At 40.9% G+C, this 18,772-nt stretch overlaps 2 protein-coding genes across 15 annotated transcripts in view; one reads left to right on the forward strand and one right to left on the reverse strand.

Moving 5' to 3' along the window:
* The window catches only part of NSUN7 (NOP2/Sun RNA methyltransferase family member 7), a 70,564-nt gene extending 64,457 nt beyond the window's left edge, over positions 1-6,107 (forward strand). For both annotated transcript variants that reach the window (XM_030565436.1, XM_030565434.1), the window contains exon 13: positions 3,753-6,107. In XM_030565436.1, the coding sequence (XP_030421296.1) occupies positions 3,753-4,406 (654 nt within the window). In that variant the 3' untranslated portion in view covers positions 4,407-6,107. The remainder of the gene's footprint in view (positions 1-3,752) is intronic.
* Positions 6,108-9,624: 3,517 nt separating this feature from the next.
* Positions 9,625-18,772, reverse strand: part of APBB2 (amyloid beta precursor protein binding family B member 2) — a 315,643-nt gene continuing 306,495 nt past the window's right edge. For all 13 annotated transcript variants that reach the window (XM_030563659.1, XM_030563654.1, XM_030563652.1 and 10 more), the window contains 3 exons: positions 18,176-18,291; positions 17,094-17,273; positions 9,625-13,383 (listed from right to left, as the gene is read on the reverse strand). In XM_030563659.1, the coding sequence (XP_030419519.1) occupies positions 13,216-13,383; positions 17,094-17,273; positions 18,176-18,291 (464 nt within the window). In that variant the 3' untranslated portion in view covers positions 9,625-13,215. The remainder of the gene's footprint in view (positions 13,384-17,093; positions 17,274-18,175; positions 18,292-18,772) is intronic.

An 18,772-nucleotide genomic window follows, 5' to 3' on the forward strand; every position in this document is an offset into this window, starting at 1 on the left:
AAGTTTCCAGTGAGGACTGAATCCCCAAGATAGTTAAACAGTTTTTAGAAAGTATTTATTGTAATTTGTTTTACATGGATACGTTTTGATGCTTCAAGTAGAATCTTTTGAATGCTGTCTACAGTACAAAATATATTTTACTACTCCTTTACACACACTCACTGCCTCTAACTCTAGATTTCTTTGCCAAGAAAATGAAGGAGCTATCTTTGATGAACTGTTCAAAAGATGTCTGTTTTTATCCTACTGAATGTTTTTTCATTTGAAATTTAATTTTTTTTCCTAATTGAGTATTTTTGTACCTAGAAAAATGCCTTCATTTCAAATGACATATCTGAGGTAAAGGCTCTCCTTCCAAAACAAATGCATACTATTATATAAACTTGATAAAAGCCACAATACAGCTTCTTCTAAAACAGAACATGGTGTAGATACATTCTGTATTGTAATTAAGCTAGAAGTAATTTCCAGCTTATATTCTGCTCTCACACTGTGATTTGTCCTGGGATAAGATTGGCATAGTAAGCATTACATGTAGTGTTTGCTGTGTCAGGCTTTTAAATTGTATAAAGAAAGGTTGGCCTTGTGCTAGTGCTTTATTTACATCAATGCAGTGCTCACCCGGGCTGATGTGATGACCACAACTGATACCTTTAAGGTGGCTTGTAACTGGGGAAAACTTATTTCTCTTTTGTGGGGGGGATAAAATACTCAAGATTATCGAAAAAATGGTAAAGGTTATTAATTGTGGAAGTTAAATATAAGATTGATTTGATCAGTCAGTCCATTGCCCTATGTATTATGACAACAATGTGGGCAGTGAGAACCAACTCTCTCTTGGGATGATAGGTAAGTCAAAGGGTTCCGTTACAGCAAGAGAATTCCAAATGGAAAAACCTGTTAAATCATCTAGTATAACTTCCTGCCAGTGCAGCATTCCCCCCACCCAATACATAATCTAATCACATTTTAGATAATGACACAGAGGGGGCTCCTACCATTTCTGAGGGAGACTGCTATCCACACTGATAGAGTTCACTATGAAATGTTTCAGCCTAAGTATTCTAGGCCTCAGTTTCATTCCCAGCCCTGTTGTGTTTCTAACCTTGTATCTATCTTGACAGTTTAATTCATATCTTAAAAAAGAATTTAATACTGGGCAAACTTCCTAGTAATACTTTTTACACTGTTTACTTCACCCAACGATCTCAAAGTGCTTTGCGAACAACTCATTCAATGTTCATAAATAGTGACGTATTTTTCCCTTTATACATGTAAGTGAGATATAGAACTAGATTTACAAAAGGGCATAGGTGCCTAACTGCCCATTTTAGGTGCTAAAATCCCTGCTCAGCCGCCCTTGGATGTACCTAAATTCACTCAACACCTAAATATTTTCATTAAAAGTTCCTTATCACCCATGTTTCTGCCTCTGCACAAACTGAGCAAGACAGGCATTCTTCTCCCAAAATGGCCTGTGGGCCTAGGGTGGGAACAAAAGTGGTTAAATAATGAAATACTCAGTATGCAGTAGCATCAATGTGAGCCAGAAAGTGAGCAAGCAAACAGCCTGGTAGTTAGAGCACTTACCTGGGGAAGTGGGAGATCCAATCCCCCTACTCCAATGATTTCTTTTTAAATTATATGTCTACAGTGGAACAGCTGCAGCAGGCGAGAGAGAGAGAAAGCCCCCCATCAGAATGGCTTCTAGCCCACTCCGTAAGGCACTCACCTGAGAGGTGGCACACCCCACTTCAAATCCCTTCTCTCGTTTAGGTAGAAGGGGATGGGTCTCAGCTCCCAAGTGAGTTCCCTAACCTTTGAGCTAAAAGTTCTGAGGGAAGTGGTAGCTTTTCTCCTCCTCTTGCTAAGAAGGAGGTCTGCTCTCAGCTTGGGGTCTCCCACTGGGTTAGCTCAGCCAAGGAGCCACCTAGTCTGCAGGCTTTTGTGACTCCCATTCTGAGGCCCCTCACCTGGGAGTCAGTTTGGTGAATCCTAGTGATTTTCCTGGCATCCAAAAACTTCACCATGGAAATACTCTGTCACCATGCTGAAGTTCCTTTGTGAATCTAGCATGTAGTGCAGGGGTAGACAAACTATGGCACGCGAGCTGATTTTCAGAGGCACTCACACTGCCCGGGTCCTGGCCACTGCTGGGGAGGGAGGGGGCCATGCCACAGCTCTACATTTTAATTTAATTTTAAATAAAGCTGCTTAAACATTTTAAAAACCTTATTTACTTTACATACAATAGTTTAGTTATATATTATAGACTTATAGAAAGAGACCACCTCAAATCATTAAAATGTATTACCGGCACATGAAACTTTAAATCAGAGTGAATAAAGGAAGACTCGGCACACCACTTCTGAAAGGTTGCTGACCCCTGACGTACTGCTTAAGTGACTTGTTACACAGCAAGTCAGTGTAGAAACTGCAGATAGAACACACGAGTCTGGAATTCCATTTCCCTACTCTAAACTGGACCATAGACTTCCTTGATTCTGCAGTGAAGTCAGCATCCTTTAATAGCATGCAGCTGTTGCTTTCAAGATGTTTGCATTGTATTTTTCTAGCCCATACACTGAGATTGACAATAGCTGGAAGCGGTTGAAGGGTACAGCTATGTATTTTAAAACCCAAAGCAGCAAGTTTCAAGACCCTGGTCTACAGACCTGGGTTTGCACCATAGCCGTTCTTAGCACTGTATAGGACAGTGATTCTCCAACTTGGGCCGCCGCTTGTTCAGGGAAAGCCCCTGGCTGTCTGGGCTGGGCTGTTTACTGGCTGCAGCTGTAAGTTTGGCTGATCGCGGCTCCCACTGGCCACAGGTCACCACTCCAGGCCAATGGGAGCGGCAGGAAGGGCGGCCAGCAGATCCCTTGGCCCGCACTGCTTCCTGCAGCCCCCATTAGCCTGAAGCGGCAAACTGCGGCCAGTGGGAGCTGCGATCGTGAACCTGCGGACGCAACTGGTAAACAAAGCGGCCTGGCCTGCCAGGGGCTTTTCCTGAACAAGCGGCGGCCCTAGTTTGAGAACCACTGGTATAGGGGCTTGGGCTGGCATTTGGGCTCTGAAGCAGGGTGTGGGGGTGATGGCCTTCAGAGCCACGTCAACCCCTGTTGCTTTTAGCACCATAGCACAAGCTCAAGTCTGTAGTCCCTGTGTCAAGGGGCCAGAGGGTGTCCAGTAGCGCCTAGTGGTGGAAGTCTAGGAGGGTGCTTCCTCTGTCAGGAGTAAGCAGCGAGAGCCCAAGGAGCTGCTCTGGTAGCAGTGAGGCAAGGGGAAACCAGGGCCACCCTACTCCATCAGGTTCTGACACAGGGCTCTTTGAAACCAGGATTCAGGGCCTTTTGAAACCTGGTGCAGGATTCAGGTCTCTGTATCCCTTTGCTCTGCCCATTCCGTCCCTGCAATGTGGTCAGGGTGCTCTGCCTTGGTGGTCTGGAGTCCAGGCAGCTTCCTGGTAGGAGCCAGCATCATACGACTGCTGTCCTCCTTAGCCAGCCCAGACTGAGCTGAGTTGCTTCCTTTATATGCTCTCTCCACTGAGAGCCTGCCTAGCAAAGGTAAGGGGGTGTAGTCCCTTGGGCCCAAAGCAATTATTAACCCCTAGATTGATACACCCCATCACATCAGGCACTGAGACTCATTGCCATGTATTTTAAAGTGAAGGTGTATCCTAAGGGATTAAAATAAAGTGCATAGCTTGATGGTGTAGTTTAGCTCCACTAACATTTCTTCAATTTCAGAGGGATCCAGCTGAAGTAATGTCTGTAAAAGACATTTTGGCTCGTGCTGCAGCAAAGGGACTTCTAGAAGGTCTTGATATAGGGAAATCATCAAAGAGAGAAGAGAAGAGGAAGAAAAAATCAAAAGTAACACAGCAAAGAAATGTTCCTAAAGATACTGGGGTACAAACAAACATTGTGGAGTTCCTGAACCGAGAAATGATATCTATTAATACTAATTCTGAAGTTTCACCAATTAAAGCAATTAGTGGTGTTCCACAAAAAAATGTGAACCAAACAAACAGTTCCATTCAATTGAAGAAAATTACCAAACCCATCTCAAACTCATCCCTGCCAGGAATGCTGAAGAACGCACCCAATCTGTCATCTATGAGTAAGGTGTTTGAGAGACGGACACACATTAGAAAGCCACGGGCAGAAGATAAAATGGTTGTATTGAAACCTGTGGAGATAGTTCTGCCTCCAGTGATGGTGCCATACTTCAATCCACAAGGGAACAAATCTCAAATTTCGGCTCAACATTACTACTATCGCTGGACTGGAATAAAGAGCTCAGCACGTGACTTATTTATACCTTCTTTATCCAAAAGATTCATCAAACCAAAAGAAACTTTACCTTCAACTATGGTTAAGCATCCTCGACCATGGATTTGAAAATGGATTTTTGTAACTGGTTCATAGTTAGTTCTTCAAAGTTTTTGAAATTATATTTCTATAATGTCAGGGTATATCTGTGCAGGCCACTACTTACTTTTAGGGAACATTTATAATTAATACCCTTTTCATGGCTATTATGGAAATAGCAGGGGGACATTTTGCAAAAGAGACTAGTTCTTTCAGTCCAGCTATTCAATTCAGAATGTCAAAATGCACATAAAGTAGTAATTACAACAGCTTATTCAAATCCCTAGGGGGTGAGCTCAAAAGTTTTATAGCTAATTGCTAATCAGTAGAATGTGACATGTAGAAAGAAGGCATGTTTCAACAACCTTCTGTACATATTTGGGCATACTTACTTTTAAAAGTAATCTTTGCACGTTTTGTTCAGTGGTCTAAAAGTTCACATAGCAACAATGAAATTAAATGGCTGGCTGAGCTTACAATTTTCAGCTACCATCTTGTTGAAAAGTATCATTAATTATGACTATGGCATATGGAAGCGGATGATCAAAATTGTTAGCCAGCCCATTTTTTGTAAAAATGGCTCTGGATTTTTCACATGCTTACATTGTATGTACTTGTGTTGAACATTTTGTGCACAGCTGGGGAGCACACGGATGCCTCAGTTCAGTCAGATGTGCTTTAATAAGCAGCAGAGGAAATTCTGTTAAAAAAAGTTGAATAGAAAAATTCATTTTAAAACTAGACCGGTATTTTGATGCTAAAATGAATTCTGAATTATAAATCTGATACATCACAGTGCTGCCATGGTTTATAGAAATCATAATTGTCAGTCTCATGGCGGCTGGTAAAAGGAAGCTCAGATGCTGTTTTTCATGAAACTGCTTTCTATTAGTGGTAACAATTCAGAAATGGTGAAAGTCCTCCTTATTCTGCATCTGTACAGGTGACAAATGTCAAGCAAAATAGGAACACTTAATACCAATATTATTCATCTGAATAATGCCAGCAAGTTTTTGGTTTACATTTACATGATTTTAACAATTTCCTTGGAAACATCGGTGATTGAGGGTGGAAATGATAAACAGCATTTCTAGTTATATGTAAAGATCAGGTTGCAAGTTAAACTATAAATAATTTTAAACAGTATACATTAACTGTCAATCATTTCTATCTACCTTTAATATGTGGTTACAGCTTACTAAATATACTGAGATGTCAATCTATTAAAATATTTAACTTTTATGAATCTAGAATTGTTTAATCACATTATCAGTAGTTTGTGTACCAACTTTTTTAAGCAAGATGAAATAAGGTTCTCTTAACCATAGGACATCTTAACGCTGAAATTCAAGAGGAACTTCAGAACTTCCTTCCTGTTTGAAATGATTAGTGGATATTTGTATGCAGAATTGCTCTTACTGACTTGAGACATTTAACTCAACTAGCAACTTCAGAAGTATTATGCAACATTTTTTAATAGGATTGGTTTTATTAACTTTCTTTTAAACCAGAAGTGTGTATTTCATAAATATTAAAAGTAAGATTTTTTTTCCTATTTCACTTGGGTCCATTGTATTGGTACCTCTACTAAACTGTCCTAGTTCTCAAATAAAATAAAGTAAGACGTGTTAGTGTGTCTACATTCCATATTCAGTACAGAGAATCTAAAGCAGAGCTAGACAAATGCGCCTACTTTGACAAGGGTTTGATTCAGACGTGATTCAGAGAGAGGCAGATGAGAAAGTAATGGATCTCAGTTTGTTTTTATCTCATTCTGTGTACACATACAATACAAAGAGGGGAACTTGCATGCAATAAGCCCTGCATATCACTGGCATCCAAATGTGTGGCCCTTGAGACTCAAAGTTATATTTGATTATGAAATAAATATGGTGCCTGCCATTCTAAAACAAGTATTTGCATTGCTTTGAGGAGGTGGGAGTGGACACTGCTTCCCTTGTAGCCCTAGTAGCACCTTCAGTATTACCTGAAAGTACTCGAGAAGCTTTACCTGTTGCAACTGCTCACCGACAGGCCTACTTCTGCACTGCAGGGGAAAAAAACAAAGTGGCTGCTCCATTGCCTATATCCCCGTAGGCGGCAAGTTATATATGTTTGTGGTGCTTGGGCACCAGGAAGATTCTGGGGGCCCTGCTCCAGCAATATTTGGAGCTGGGTCTCTCCCCTGGCCCTGCCTGGATTGGGCCCTGGCCCCAGCCCCTGTGGGCCTTCCCCCGGCCCCGCCGCATCCCTGCTTGGAGCAGGTCTGGCCTCCACTTGCCACCCCTCTCCCTGCGTGTCCCTCTGTCCCCTGCCACGTCCCTGCCTGAAAGCAAGCAGCGGGCGCCTCTCCCGTGCCTGCTTGTGCAGCACATTCCTATGGCAGAACTGCTGTCTGCTGCCCCAGGGTCCTAGCACCCACCATCCACTAATGGCAAGGCAGGCTGCCCTTACCCTGCCCTTCCGGCCTAGCCCTGAGCCTCTCCAACACCCCAAACCCCTCACCCCTGCACCCCCTCCTACCCCCAAACTCCCTCCCAAAGCGTGCACCCCCTCCCCCTTCCCACCCCCAAACTCCCTCTCAGAGCCTGCACCCCTCACCTCTTCCTACGCCCCCACCCCCAGCCAGAGGCTGCACCCAAACTCCATCCGAAAGCCTGCATCCCTCACCCCCTCCTGCACACCCACCCCGGAGCCTGCACCAGCACCCAAACTCCATCCCAAAGCCTGCACCCTAATCCCCAGCCCAAGACCTGCACCCCAGACCCTCCTCCAACCCCTTCCCAGAGCCTTAGGCAGGTGGGGGCAGAGTTCGGGGGGTTGGAGGTGGGGGGGGCAGGTTCTGGGCACCACCAAAATTTCTACAAACTTGCCACCCATGTGTATCCCAACTGGGCTGTGCAGGACAGGAACTCATGTAGTTCTACTACAATCTACAGGAGCACCTAGCAAAGGATGCCTTTCCTCTCCAACCATCCACAATAGCCCAGACATGGGGGAAAGAAATGAAACTAAGGCCTGGTCTACATGATGTGTGTGTGCACGCCCATGTGTGTCGGTCGATGTCAGATACGCAACTTCAGCTACAGGAATAGCGTAGCTGAAGTCTAAGTATCTTATTTCAACTTACCTCCCGTCCTCACGGCGCAGGATCAATGGCCGTGGCTCCCCCATAGACTCTGCTTCTGCATCTCGACCTGGTGGAGTTCCGGGGTTGATGGGAGCACGTTTGGGGATCAATTTATTGTGTCTAGATGAGATAAATCTATCCCTGATAAATTGATTGCTACCCGCTGATCTGGCGGGTAGTGTGGACGTACCCTAAGCATCTGGAACCTGATTCTTTGTACCAACCCTCACAGCAGTTAGAGATAATTCATCTAACAGAGATGTTAATTCTAAGCCTAATGATAACATTTCAAATGCCAGTATTAGCTACTGATGATCATTTTGGACAAGGGCAAGGGGTTCGGAGTGAAATCCAAAGAAGGAAATTGAGAATTCCTCCCAACGGGAATATAGAAGGAAGAAAAGAGGGAGAGAAACAAAGAAAAATAGGGTAAGGAAAGAAACCAAGGGCAAAAGAGCCTGTGGTCATAAAAGGTGAGTTTTCCCACTGAGTGCTGCTGAATGTGATCTGTTTAACAAAAGAAATAATTCTAATAGGTAAAAGCTTTGTGCTGCTCACCCGTTACCTCACAGTGAGTAAACAGGAGCAGCCTTGGCTCCACACACCCACCCTCACTGGTCAAGAGTAAACAGATCCATGAAAAGGGATGAACTTCTGCTTCTCAACTGCGAAGGAAGAATTGTGACAATCACAATTCATTCTCTGATCTCCTTCTGGGCAGAGTGTAAGGCTCCTGGCTCGAGTCCTGTGCTTGCAATGTACAACTGGAAAAAAGCTAAAGAACAAAGTGACACTATTTTACAATCATAGTTCACAATAGGGATGAGAAAAAAGAACCTGCCGTAAAGGGAATGGAAAATATAAAGGGAAAAATTATATTCATTTTATTTTAAATATAGTTACTAAGCATGGCTCAAAGTAGGTAGCAGGGGTGTGAGATTCTGTAGTTGGGAAAGGGAAGGCAAAAAGAGTGGGTTTTCAAATCTTATAATTTTTAATAATGCCCAGTGGGTGTTATAACAATTAAGTATAAACAGTCTCTTTTAAAAATAAAAATCGTGTGCTCATTAAAAGGTGCCAGTAGACAGCTCTGGAAGTGGAAGTTCCGTTCACATATGCGGTACATCACAATGGTGCAAGTTTCCATATGCTGTTCCACCACTGGGTCTCATCCGATCTAAGACTAGATCTCCAGGGCTGGTTCGGTCTCTCTGACCAGATCATCCAAGAGCCAGCAGTGATAAATATGATGCTAGAGAACAACTTGGTTCACAAATCACTTTTGTCATCAGCTGGTGGCAAATTTTAGGTATTCCCAGATTGACTCAGAATTGTACCAACAACATACAAGTAAAAGGCTATATAGCATCAACACCATAGAAGTAAAAGTTATACAGCCTTTTACTTGTAAGCTTTAAAACAGACAAATCTGACTTTCTCTTACTCCTCCGCCTGTTAAAAATATCCTTTCTAGGTCTTAAAAGCAATTTATATTTCAAGCTGTGCATTAGGGCAAATAATAGTACCACCTTTTCCTTAATACTGGTTTAACATTTACCACTAAATAATTAAGAAAATACATTAATTACATTAATAAATATAGAGAGACTTTCTCCTCCCCCCCACCAAGGTTCTGTCCCAAGAAATGAACTACTTTCCAAACTTTATGGACTAGTGACAAGTGAGTCAAGCATTTTATGCATCTAAATTTATTCTCACAACAGATTACATTTAAATGTGTAAAAGTGGTCAACAGCAAAAAGAAAAAAAAGTTCTTTTCAGTGTCAATCAGCTGCTTTATATAACACTGAGCTCTGACTGATAAACTGCATTTTCTCTTCCTCTTTTGCAAATACTAAGCTAAATCAAACCTTTGTTTGGTGACTGTACAGCACAGGTTTTTAGCAATATATTAAAATAACTAAGCCTGCACAGATAGTAGTAATAGTGTTAATGTTAAAGCTGTAAAGGCTGAGCCAGTATCAGCTATTAAAGTAAAAATAGCTGTTTTCATGTGATTTATTAACAGTTTTATATCCCTGCTTCATTGCTTGATGACGTTTGATAACATTAAAAGAAAAGGGATTTAGAAATCTTAGTAAATGACACAAAACAGTCTTAGTTATTCCATAGCTTTATATCCTGCAAATCTAAGGAAGGAGGGTTTTTTTTTTTTTTTTTTTTTTTTTTTTTTTTGGGAAGAGGTACAGGTAGCTCTTTACACAAAGTTTATCACTGAGAACTCATTATACAGGAAGTGGGATCAATGTCCTTTCATGCAATCTGCAGGTGGTTCTTATATCCTTACAACACTTTTTTTTTTTCCAAATGAAATCATAAGAGGTTTAAATGAAAACTAAAAATTGCAGCAACTCAAAGAAAAGGCTTTAAACTATAGACATGGGCTGTGGCTATAAAGCTCCTTGCTTCTGCAATGGAGCATATTAATGAGGTGGCCTGGGATATCTGCCTCTAACTTACCACTTGCATTTATAAAATAAGAGAAATTAGCTTTACACATTGTTTTGCCATTTCTTCTACATACTCCAATAAAAATGTGACTACAAATAATTACAAAACCCACATTTTCAGGCAACCTATAGTACACGGAGATTACTTAGCACTGGATATGTTGTGAGATCATGTCCAGTAAAGATAGTACATCAACATCAGAATGCAGGCTAGTTCAGTAAAAATAGAATAAATAAAATAAAAATATTTTAAGCTGTATTTAACAGGTTAATTCAAAAATGCCATGAGATATACAAGGCATAGTGTATGCCTACTTACAGAATCACTATATATAAAGAATGCACAGGTAACTGAAGTGTCACTGCAACATTGGGTAAAACAATAGCATTTGCTCTCATGCATGCACCAGCCATAATTTTTGGCCAGGGCAGACAGTAAGTCAAAACAGTGTTTTAATATAATTGGTTTTACAAAATTAGGCCTTGATCCTGCAAACACTTGGGTATGTGCATAACCTGTAAGAGCATGAGTCACCCTGTTGAAGCCAGTGAGACTAATGTGCTTATAAAGCACATACCGAAGTGTCTGTAAAATCAAAGTCTTAATCAGTATTTTGATAAAATAAGCAAAAGTATTTTAAAAACAAAATATCCGCAGATGATCTGTGACTTTTCAATACATTCCTATCCATTGTCTTTTCAATACCTACTACAGCTGCAACCCTCACTCTCTTTATGTGCTTTGCTGCCGAAAGCAAGCTAAGTACTCACGGTCCTGACAACAGGAAACCGAACCACACCAAGTAGTGAATAAAAACAACAGCTTTTTAACATGACTGTTTAATTACAAAGGGAGGTCCTGGTCTGCCATCATGGGGCAGCAGCATCACACAGATGCAGTGGATCTCCTATGGAATGTATTTAGACTATTTAAAACTCATTGCAAATCTGAATCCTGGGAAAGTTTCAAACTGGAACTTTAAAAGGACACTGTCAAGGGATTTGCTGTAATTCAAAATCAAACACATAACTGGCTGAGTCTGGGGAGTGATAATGAATACTGCATCTTACGTCTCTAGGTCAGTGATTTTAATATGATCCAGGGTGATGGTGGCTAGGTGGGGTTACCATCTGATGGCTGCCGATAACCACTGTGGGGAAAAAATGGTGTCAGCCCAGGTTCCCAGTGGAAACCACTGAGATTACCACTACTGGAACCCAGAGAGACAATGGAGTGAATGTGAATGCAAGTTTCTTCTTGTAGCCTGGTTCTCTGAACAGGGCTGAGGTACATAAATACCTTGCTGTGCTGGGACTTAAGCATTTGGTAATTTTAAACATGGGTTTAAAAAATTAGGCACATGCTTAAATACCTTGCTGAATTGGGACCACAGACAAGTGTTTTAGCTGAGAGTATGCTAGTGGGTTGTATTATTTTCTGTATTACAGTAGTGCTTAGAGGCCTCGGCCAGGTCAGAGCCCCACTGTAGGTTCCAGTAAGGTACTGTGGCACAACAGAGGATTTCAGGGCACTGGCTGCGCAGCTGGTGTCCATGGAGCTGCATCTTTACACCAGTAGAGCATCAGCCCTTCATTTGCCAGCTGTCCAGAATTCCTTTACAAATTCCTTTACAAACTCAAAGCTGAAAGTTTTTGATCATCATTGCTTTGGCCCTTGCATCCACAGCCTGATTTGTTTGTTACTGGGGCAGCTCATGGGTAACAACTGTGACCAATTTTAAAAAAAAAGAAAATATGCAACCATTCATTTAAAACAGAAGCCCCTAGTGAGAGAAAGCTAGGTCAAATTCTGGGCCTAGCTACCTTGACAATGTCCCTTTAGAAGTACAGTGTCAGCATACCCAGATGGTTCAGCTTTCCGAGTAGACATCTAAAATGGAGGCAGAAAAATTTTAACACTGGTAAAAACATCTGCACTGTTTCATTTCTGTTGTATGTACCAACCTGCAGTTGTAATAAAACAGAGGGCAAGGGGAAAAAACAAAGAAAAAGATAAGCATATAAGTGCATTCAAAGGTTAGCACAATGTATGCTTGTAAGGGGCAATACTGCACAGTTTGCTTCCAAGGAATTTACAGCTAGATGGAGCTTTTGGAGCAAAAGCACTGAAATCAGGTTACCCCACATGTAGCTCCATCATATCAGAGAACAGCTGTATCATTCCTTTGTTGAGAGCTGCTACAGAAAGGGCATTAAAGTAAAATGAAATTTCATCATGGTATAAATGAGAACAGGTCTGCACAACAAAAACGTGATAGTCCTTTTGCATCTCATGTAAATATTAACTCAACACCAAACTCCAAATGAAAGAACTGTGATGGGGCCTTCAATGAAAGTTTCCACACACAAGGAGTAATACAGGGAAAATGTGTAGCTTTCTAGTTTGTGCCATATATAACAGTTCTGAGTAGGTCCCTCTCTTAATTATAGATGGTAGGAGCCTACAGTTAAATAAATCATTTTTGTTGCACCATGTAGGATTTTGGAGAATAGATTTAACAGTCCCCCATATGCATTTCTCTATTTTAGGGCAAAAGGCTAAAGCTGATGCATCCTGCTCTGAATTACTCAAAGCTTTTTTTCTCCAAATCATAATATATAAACAGTAAATGAAATATGGTCACCATGGTTCAAAAGCATGTCAGGCAAAATTGTAAAGTGGTTCCTAAACCAATGCCAATGCGCTTTTTAAAATTAACAGGTGCAGCTTTGTAAAAATAAAACTTGGTATTTATACTACAGTAATTTAATGGTAACTAATACTTGGTACCTACTCCAGTGTTGAAAACAGTGCAAAGTGCTGTAGGATTTAAGGGTTGCTTGCGACAAATCCAGCTCAAGAAGATGGTGAACTATAATTCAGGCATTAATCACTCCAAGGACTTTAATATTAGTTCACTAGGAGGGACATGGCCATATTATTTTTGGGTGTGAATTTAGGTAATGTTCAGAATATTTACAATCAGAAATAGACCTTCCACTGCTCATGATGTAACTCATTGACAGCAAAAAAATTATTCATGCGTCTTTTCATATCACAGGATGATGGAAAGAACGAGAGACCATGCTTGTCTAACATTGTTTTGATAAGGATAAATTCTGTGAAGACAAAGCATCAGCAATTTAAAATGGAAGGTCGAACATCATCAGTTCATTTTCTTTAGCGTAGCTACTGTATCTTCAATTAAGTGTTATAAGAATCCTTTCCCTTGGGCAGCTATGGCATCTCAGAAACAGGGCGTTTCTGTTTTAAAGTGTCAATAAGGGACAAGACTCCGCGTTTGACATTAGTTGTGACTCTTCTGGTCATCGAGTCTGCAGGAGGAGGGGGCGGTCGAACTTTCTGTGAAGGAGGTCTGGCTACCAAGCACTTCTGATACCGTAACTGCAACAAAGCAAATGTTTTCCACAATCATTAGTGCACTTCAATAGCTTCACATCAGAATCTTAAATTCAGTACTTTTATATATTACAGGCAAACTCTGCCATTGAACTTGCTAGATTCATTCCAGGGCTGGTGCCAAAAAACCCACTGCTAAACTAAGGGATCAGTGAGTATTTTAAAAGCTATTTCAAGAACAGACTAGAAACAAATGCCGAATTACAGTGATGTGTGTGAAAAGCTGAAATTCCCCCTGAGTCTTATTATTTAGTTCCCCCCCAAACACTAACTTGAACACATCTGCAACAGCCAAGCCCTTGGAAACTGCTGGAGCTTTAGCTGTATTGCCTCTAAAACCCCAAAGTGCATCTTGCAAATGGGATAAAACATTAATCTCGAACTTCAGCACTTTATGCCGCATTGGCTGCTAGACTCACATTGGAAGTGAAATGGAGGGGAAAACCAAAATAAAGAAAGAATGAAATGATTTTAACAGTCTGTCTGATGACAGATCACTTTCCAGGCCTAGGAACACCCTGGCAGACTGAAACTTTCAGAAGCACTGGCCCTGGCCCAGTGATCACAATAAGTATTTCAGCCCCTCAGTCACATCCCAAATGCACATACAATCTTAGTAATATCGTGTATGAGTTCTTTGGGGCTGGACTTCCTGTTCTGGGTTTGTGCACCTGGGACAATAGGGTTCTGGTCTATGAATGGAGCTTCTTGGCCCTAGGATAACGTAAATAATTATTATTAATTTTCTTTTTTTCTTTCTGTTTTTGTTTTTCAAAATGTGCTACCAAGTCCTTATCTCTGATCTAAAATTCTTCAATACAGGAAACAAACTTAGTTATTTTAAAGGAGCATATATTGCAGAAATTTCAGGATTTGATATTAGAAGTGAATGAAAGCATCTCATGGGTCAATTTACTTGTAAAATTTGAAAATTTACTGCAATTATTGAATTGCATATTTGCATACAGGCCTATACTTTATCCATATTTGTAAAATATATATGTCAAACTGCTCAGTGTTAAATGATCATGTAATGAGAATAAAAGGGCCCTTCATCACATTGTAGACATGGAAAGAGGTAGGAGGTAGAATCATAGAAATGTGAGAGGGACCTCAAGAAGTCATCTACTTCAGCCCCTTGTGCTGAGGCAGGACCAGGTACACTTAAGACCATCCCAGACAGGGGTAAGTCTAACATGCTCTTAAAAACCTCTATTGTTGGGGATTCCACAACCACCCTGATAACCTATTTCAGTGCTTAACTATCCTTATAGTTAAAGATTTTACTAATATTTAAACTAAATTTCTTGTCCCACCTCTGTGGACGTGGAGAACAATTGATCACAATTCTCTTTATAACACATTTTAATGTATTTGAAGACTTATCAGGTTCCTCCTCAGTCTGCATTTCTCAGGAGTAGACATGCCCAGTTTTCTTAGCCTTTCCTCACAGGCCATTTTTTGTTGCTTTCTTCTGAACTCTCTCCAATTTGTTCACATTGTTTTGACAGTGTGGTACCCAGGACTGGACACAGTACTCTATCTGAGTCCTCACCAGTGCCAATTAGACCAGTACAGTTACCTCCTGGGTCTTACAGATAACTCTCCTTTTAATATACCCCAGAATATTAGCCTTTCTTTACAACTGCATCACATTGTTAGCTCATATTCAATCTGTGATCTCCAATAACCCCCAGATCCTCATCAGCAGAACTACAACCTAGTCAGTTATTCCCCATTTTGTATTTTTGCGTTTTCCCTTCCTATGTGCAGTACTTTCCATTTGTCTTTACTGAATTTCATTTTGTTGATTCCAGACCAATTCTGAATTTGAATTCTGTCCCCTCCAAAGTGCTTGCAGCTGCTTCACTCCAATATCCAAATCATCAATGAAGATATTAAATAGTAATGGACCCAGGACAGGCCCCTCTGGGACCCCACTAGGTATATTTTCCCAGTTTGACAGAGAGCCATTAATAACTACTCTTTGAGTATGGTCTGCAACCAGGTAAGCACCCATGTTATAGTAATTCCATCGAGACCACATTTCCCTGGTTGGCTTATGAGAATGTCCTGTGGGATTGTCAAAACCCTTACTAAAAATCAAGAGGTTTCACACCTACTGCTTCCCCCATTCACTAGGCCCGTAACCTGGTCAACGTGTTTGGCATGACGTGTTCTTGACAAATCTATGAGAAGTTCTCAGCCTATTTCTTTCTGAGTCCCCTCTCTCACCCCGGCAAAAAAATTCCATGACCCACCCGTATCACAACCGTTTTTCCGTATATAAAAGCCAGGGCTGGCATTAGGGGGTACCAAGCAGGGAAACTGCCTGTGGCCCCATGCCACAGGGGACCCTGCAAAGCTCTGTTGCTCAGGCATTGGCTTCAGCCTCAGGTTGCAGGGGCTTCAGCACCAGTGGGCAGCAAGGCTCCTGTAGTCCAGCCCCCTGTGGGGCAGCGGGGTTTCAGCCCAGGGCCCCAGTGAGTCTAACATGGGCCCCATTTGGCAGACCTCCTGAAACCTGTTAGCGATTTCCCTCCCTGCTTGAGAACCACTACTATAGGAGCTTACAGATTGATTGTTTAATAATTGGTTCCAGTATCTTTCCAGGTATCAAAGTTAGCTTGACTAATCTATACTTTCTGGGTCCTCCTTTATTCCCCCTTTTAAAAAAGATAGGTGCTATGTTTGCCCTTCTTCAGTCCTCTGGGACCTCCATGAGTTCTTGAAGATAACTCCTAGTGGTTCCAAGAATGCTTCAGTTAGTTCCTTAAGTATCCTAGATGAATTTCATCAGATCCAGCTGACCTAAATACATCTAACTGATGTAAATATTCATTAACCTGTCCTTTCCCTATTCGTGTTGCACTTTTTCTCCCTTTTGGTTAATATTAATTGTTACTATTATGCATCCAGTCACAACTTTCTTTTAGAGAAGCCTGAGACAAAATAGGCATTAAACACCACAGCGTTCCTGCCCTTCATCTGTCATTAGCTCTCATTCCCCGTAAAGTTGTGGATCTACACATTCCTTCATCTTCTCTTGCTCCTAATGGATTGTTGAACAACTTCTTATTGCCCTTTTATGGCTGTTCTGAGGTGTAACTCATTCTGTGCCTTAGCTTTTCTGACTTTGTCCTTACACGCTTGTGCTGTTCTTTTGTATTCATCTTTAGCAATTTGTTCATGTTTTCACTTTTTGGAGGATTCCTTTTTGATTTTTGGGTAATTAAAGAGCTCCTGATGGAGCTGTGTTATCCTCTTACTATTCTTCCTATCTTTCCTTCACATCGAGATAGTTTATTGTTGTGCCAATAATTGTGTCTTTGAGAAACTGCTCTCCTGAACTGCTTTTTCCCTTAGACTTTCCTCCCATGGGACCTCACCTACGAGTTCTGAGTTTGTTATAATCTGCCTTTTTGAAGTCCATTATCCTTATTCTGCTACTCTCGTGCCGTCCTTTCCCTAAAATCATGAAATCTATCATTTCATAATCACCTTCCCCTAAATAGGTAAGGTTGGGATAGGAGCATTATTTAAATTCTCAAAAATTTATTTTGCATTGAAGATATCAGTTTTTACAATTCTTTAAATATTATAGGGATTTACTATCATAAATTTAGAATTATTACTATTTATCGAGTTAATGAAAGAGCTAAGTACTACAGTTCACTTTGAAAAAGATCACTTACCATACACGCAGCCTGAACGGCTTCTGATACATTGCCTGCATTTGGTTCACACCAAAAAACATGGGATTCAAAATGCTGGTTCCCTGTATCCATAATGAAGGCAAATGTATGGGCATCCTTGCCCACTCCCATAAAGGACAGGAACCGAACACGACATTCCACCATGATTTGTTCTTCATTCTGGTTAGGAAGCAATGATCGCTCATTACTACAATGTATTCAATACAACTGTTTGATACATTTCATTTATGTTTCTAAAATCCCTGGTGAAACTGTAGCAGTAGTGCTTAACTCTTATTTATCTGTACAGCATTAGCAATGTGCTATGTGCTGAACTCAATTAACCCTTCTAAAATACAGGAAGAAGAGAGACCAAAGCGGTTGATTGGGCACACCACAGATTTTAGGTTATTTCAGTTTAAAAAAGACAAGACTGTAGTAAGTCATAAAAACAAACAAACAAACAAACAAAAAAAACAAGCAACAACAGCTTATCCATGTTGAATGGGGATTTTACTCCGGGGACATAGCAGCAGTGAAACAGACCTATTTCTTGAACGTGTTACTCTACTGGTCTGCTGGGAAAATGTTTGTATAAAGCAACAGCACAAAACGGAGACTGAAAGATTCCTTGTACTTGCTAAATTGCAGAGGAGGACAGAGCAAACCTTAGCATTCAGGACTCCTGGCCCAGGATTTAGGCTTGCAGTATTTGGGTCTCAAAAACCCCAGGAAAAGATAATGCTGATACTTATTTTTTTATACCTCATAAACATTTACAATTATTTCTACGGATAGGTTTTGAAGGGGCAAATAAAACTGAGCCTAACAAAAGTGACCGGTAAGAACCTCGATATGCTGCCCTTTAACATAAAAGCAGAAGATGAATTGTAAGATTTTTTTTAAATCTCAATCTCTAGTAAATGGTCCTGTTGTGCACAGCTTACAATAATGGAGGGAAATGTCAAGTGAAACAAAAGAATATACTCTAGTCCAAACAAAAATTCTATTACAGATCGGGACTTTCTAGCTTTCTGAGATTGCACTATTAAAACTAGTGCATTAATCTATTCCTAACTTACTCTTTCATTGATGACCGTCACAGTCGCATCAGCAACATTCATGGTAACTGGCATCCACTCCTCTTTGCTAAAAGAAGCCATAAGGTTTTCTATGGCACTGTTCAGCGTATCCATACCTAAAATGTAGAGGGAGGGAAAATGGGATTAAAAAAATGTATAAAATAACTACATAAAAAAAACTAGAAAAACCTATTATTTTCACCTGGAAGCACAGAAAAGAAGTTGCCTTAGATTTCTTAGCTAAAAACATTCTGATGGCAAAAAATGACTAGCTCCTGCTATCCTTTATTTTTTTGTCACTTTGTAAAAACAAAAATAGTTGCCAGTTTTCTCCTAGGAGGCTTAAAACACTGGGACGGCAGCTTGTTCAGGTAGCACCTCACTCCAGTCCGATGCACTTACAACTTCTTTCTGACTTTTTAATTGTCACTGCGCATGTTGGGAGAGGGCGCTGCAAAGGGCTTTGTCTCAGCTGCCTTCCCAAAACATTCTGGCTGAGGAAGCACAAGCCTGAGTGAGGCCATGAGCACTAGACATCCCCATTCTCTTCCTGTTTGGAGGCTTAGTGCTGACCCCTGTGCATCAGGAACACAAGAA

This window comes from Gopherus evgoodei, chromosome 5 (genome assembly GCF_007399415.2).
Source record: "Gopherus evgoodei ecotype Sinaloan lineage chromosome 5, rGopEvg1_v1.p, whole genome shotgun sequence".
Lineage (NCBI taxonomy): Eukaryota > Metazoa > Chordata > Testudines > Testudinidae > Gopherus > Gopherus evgoodei.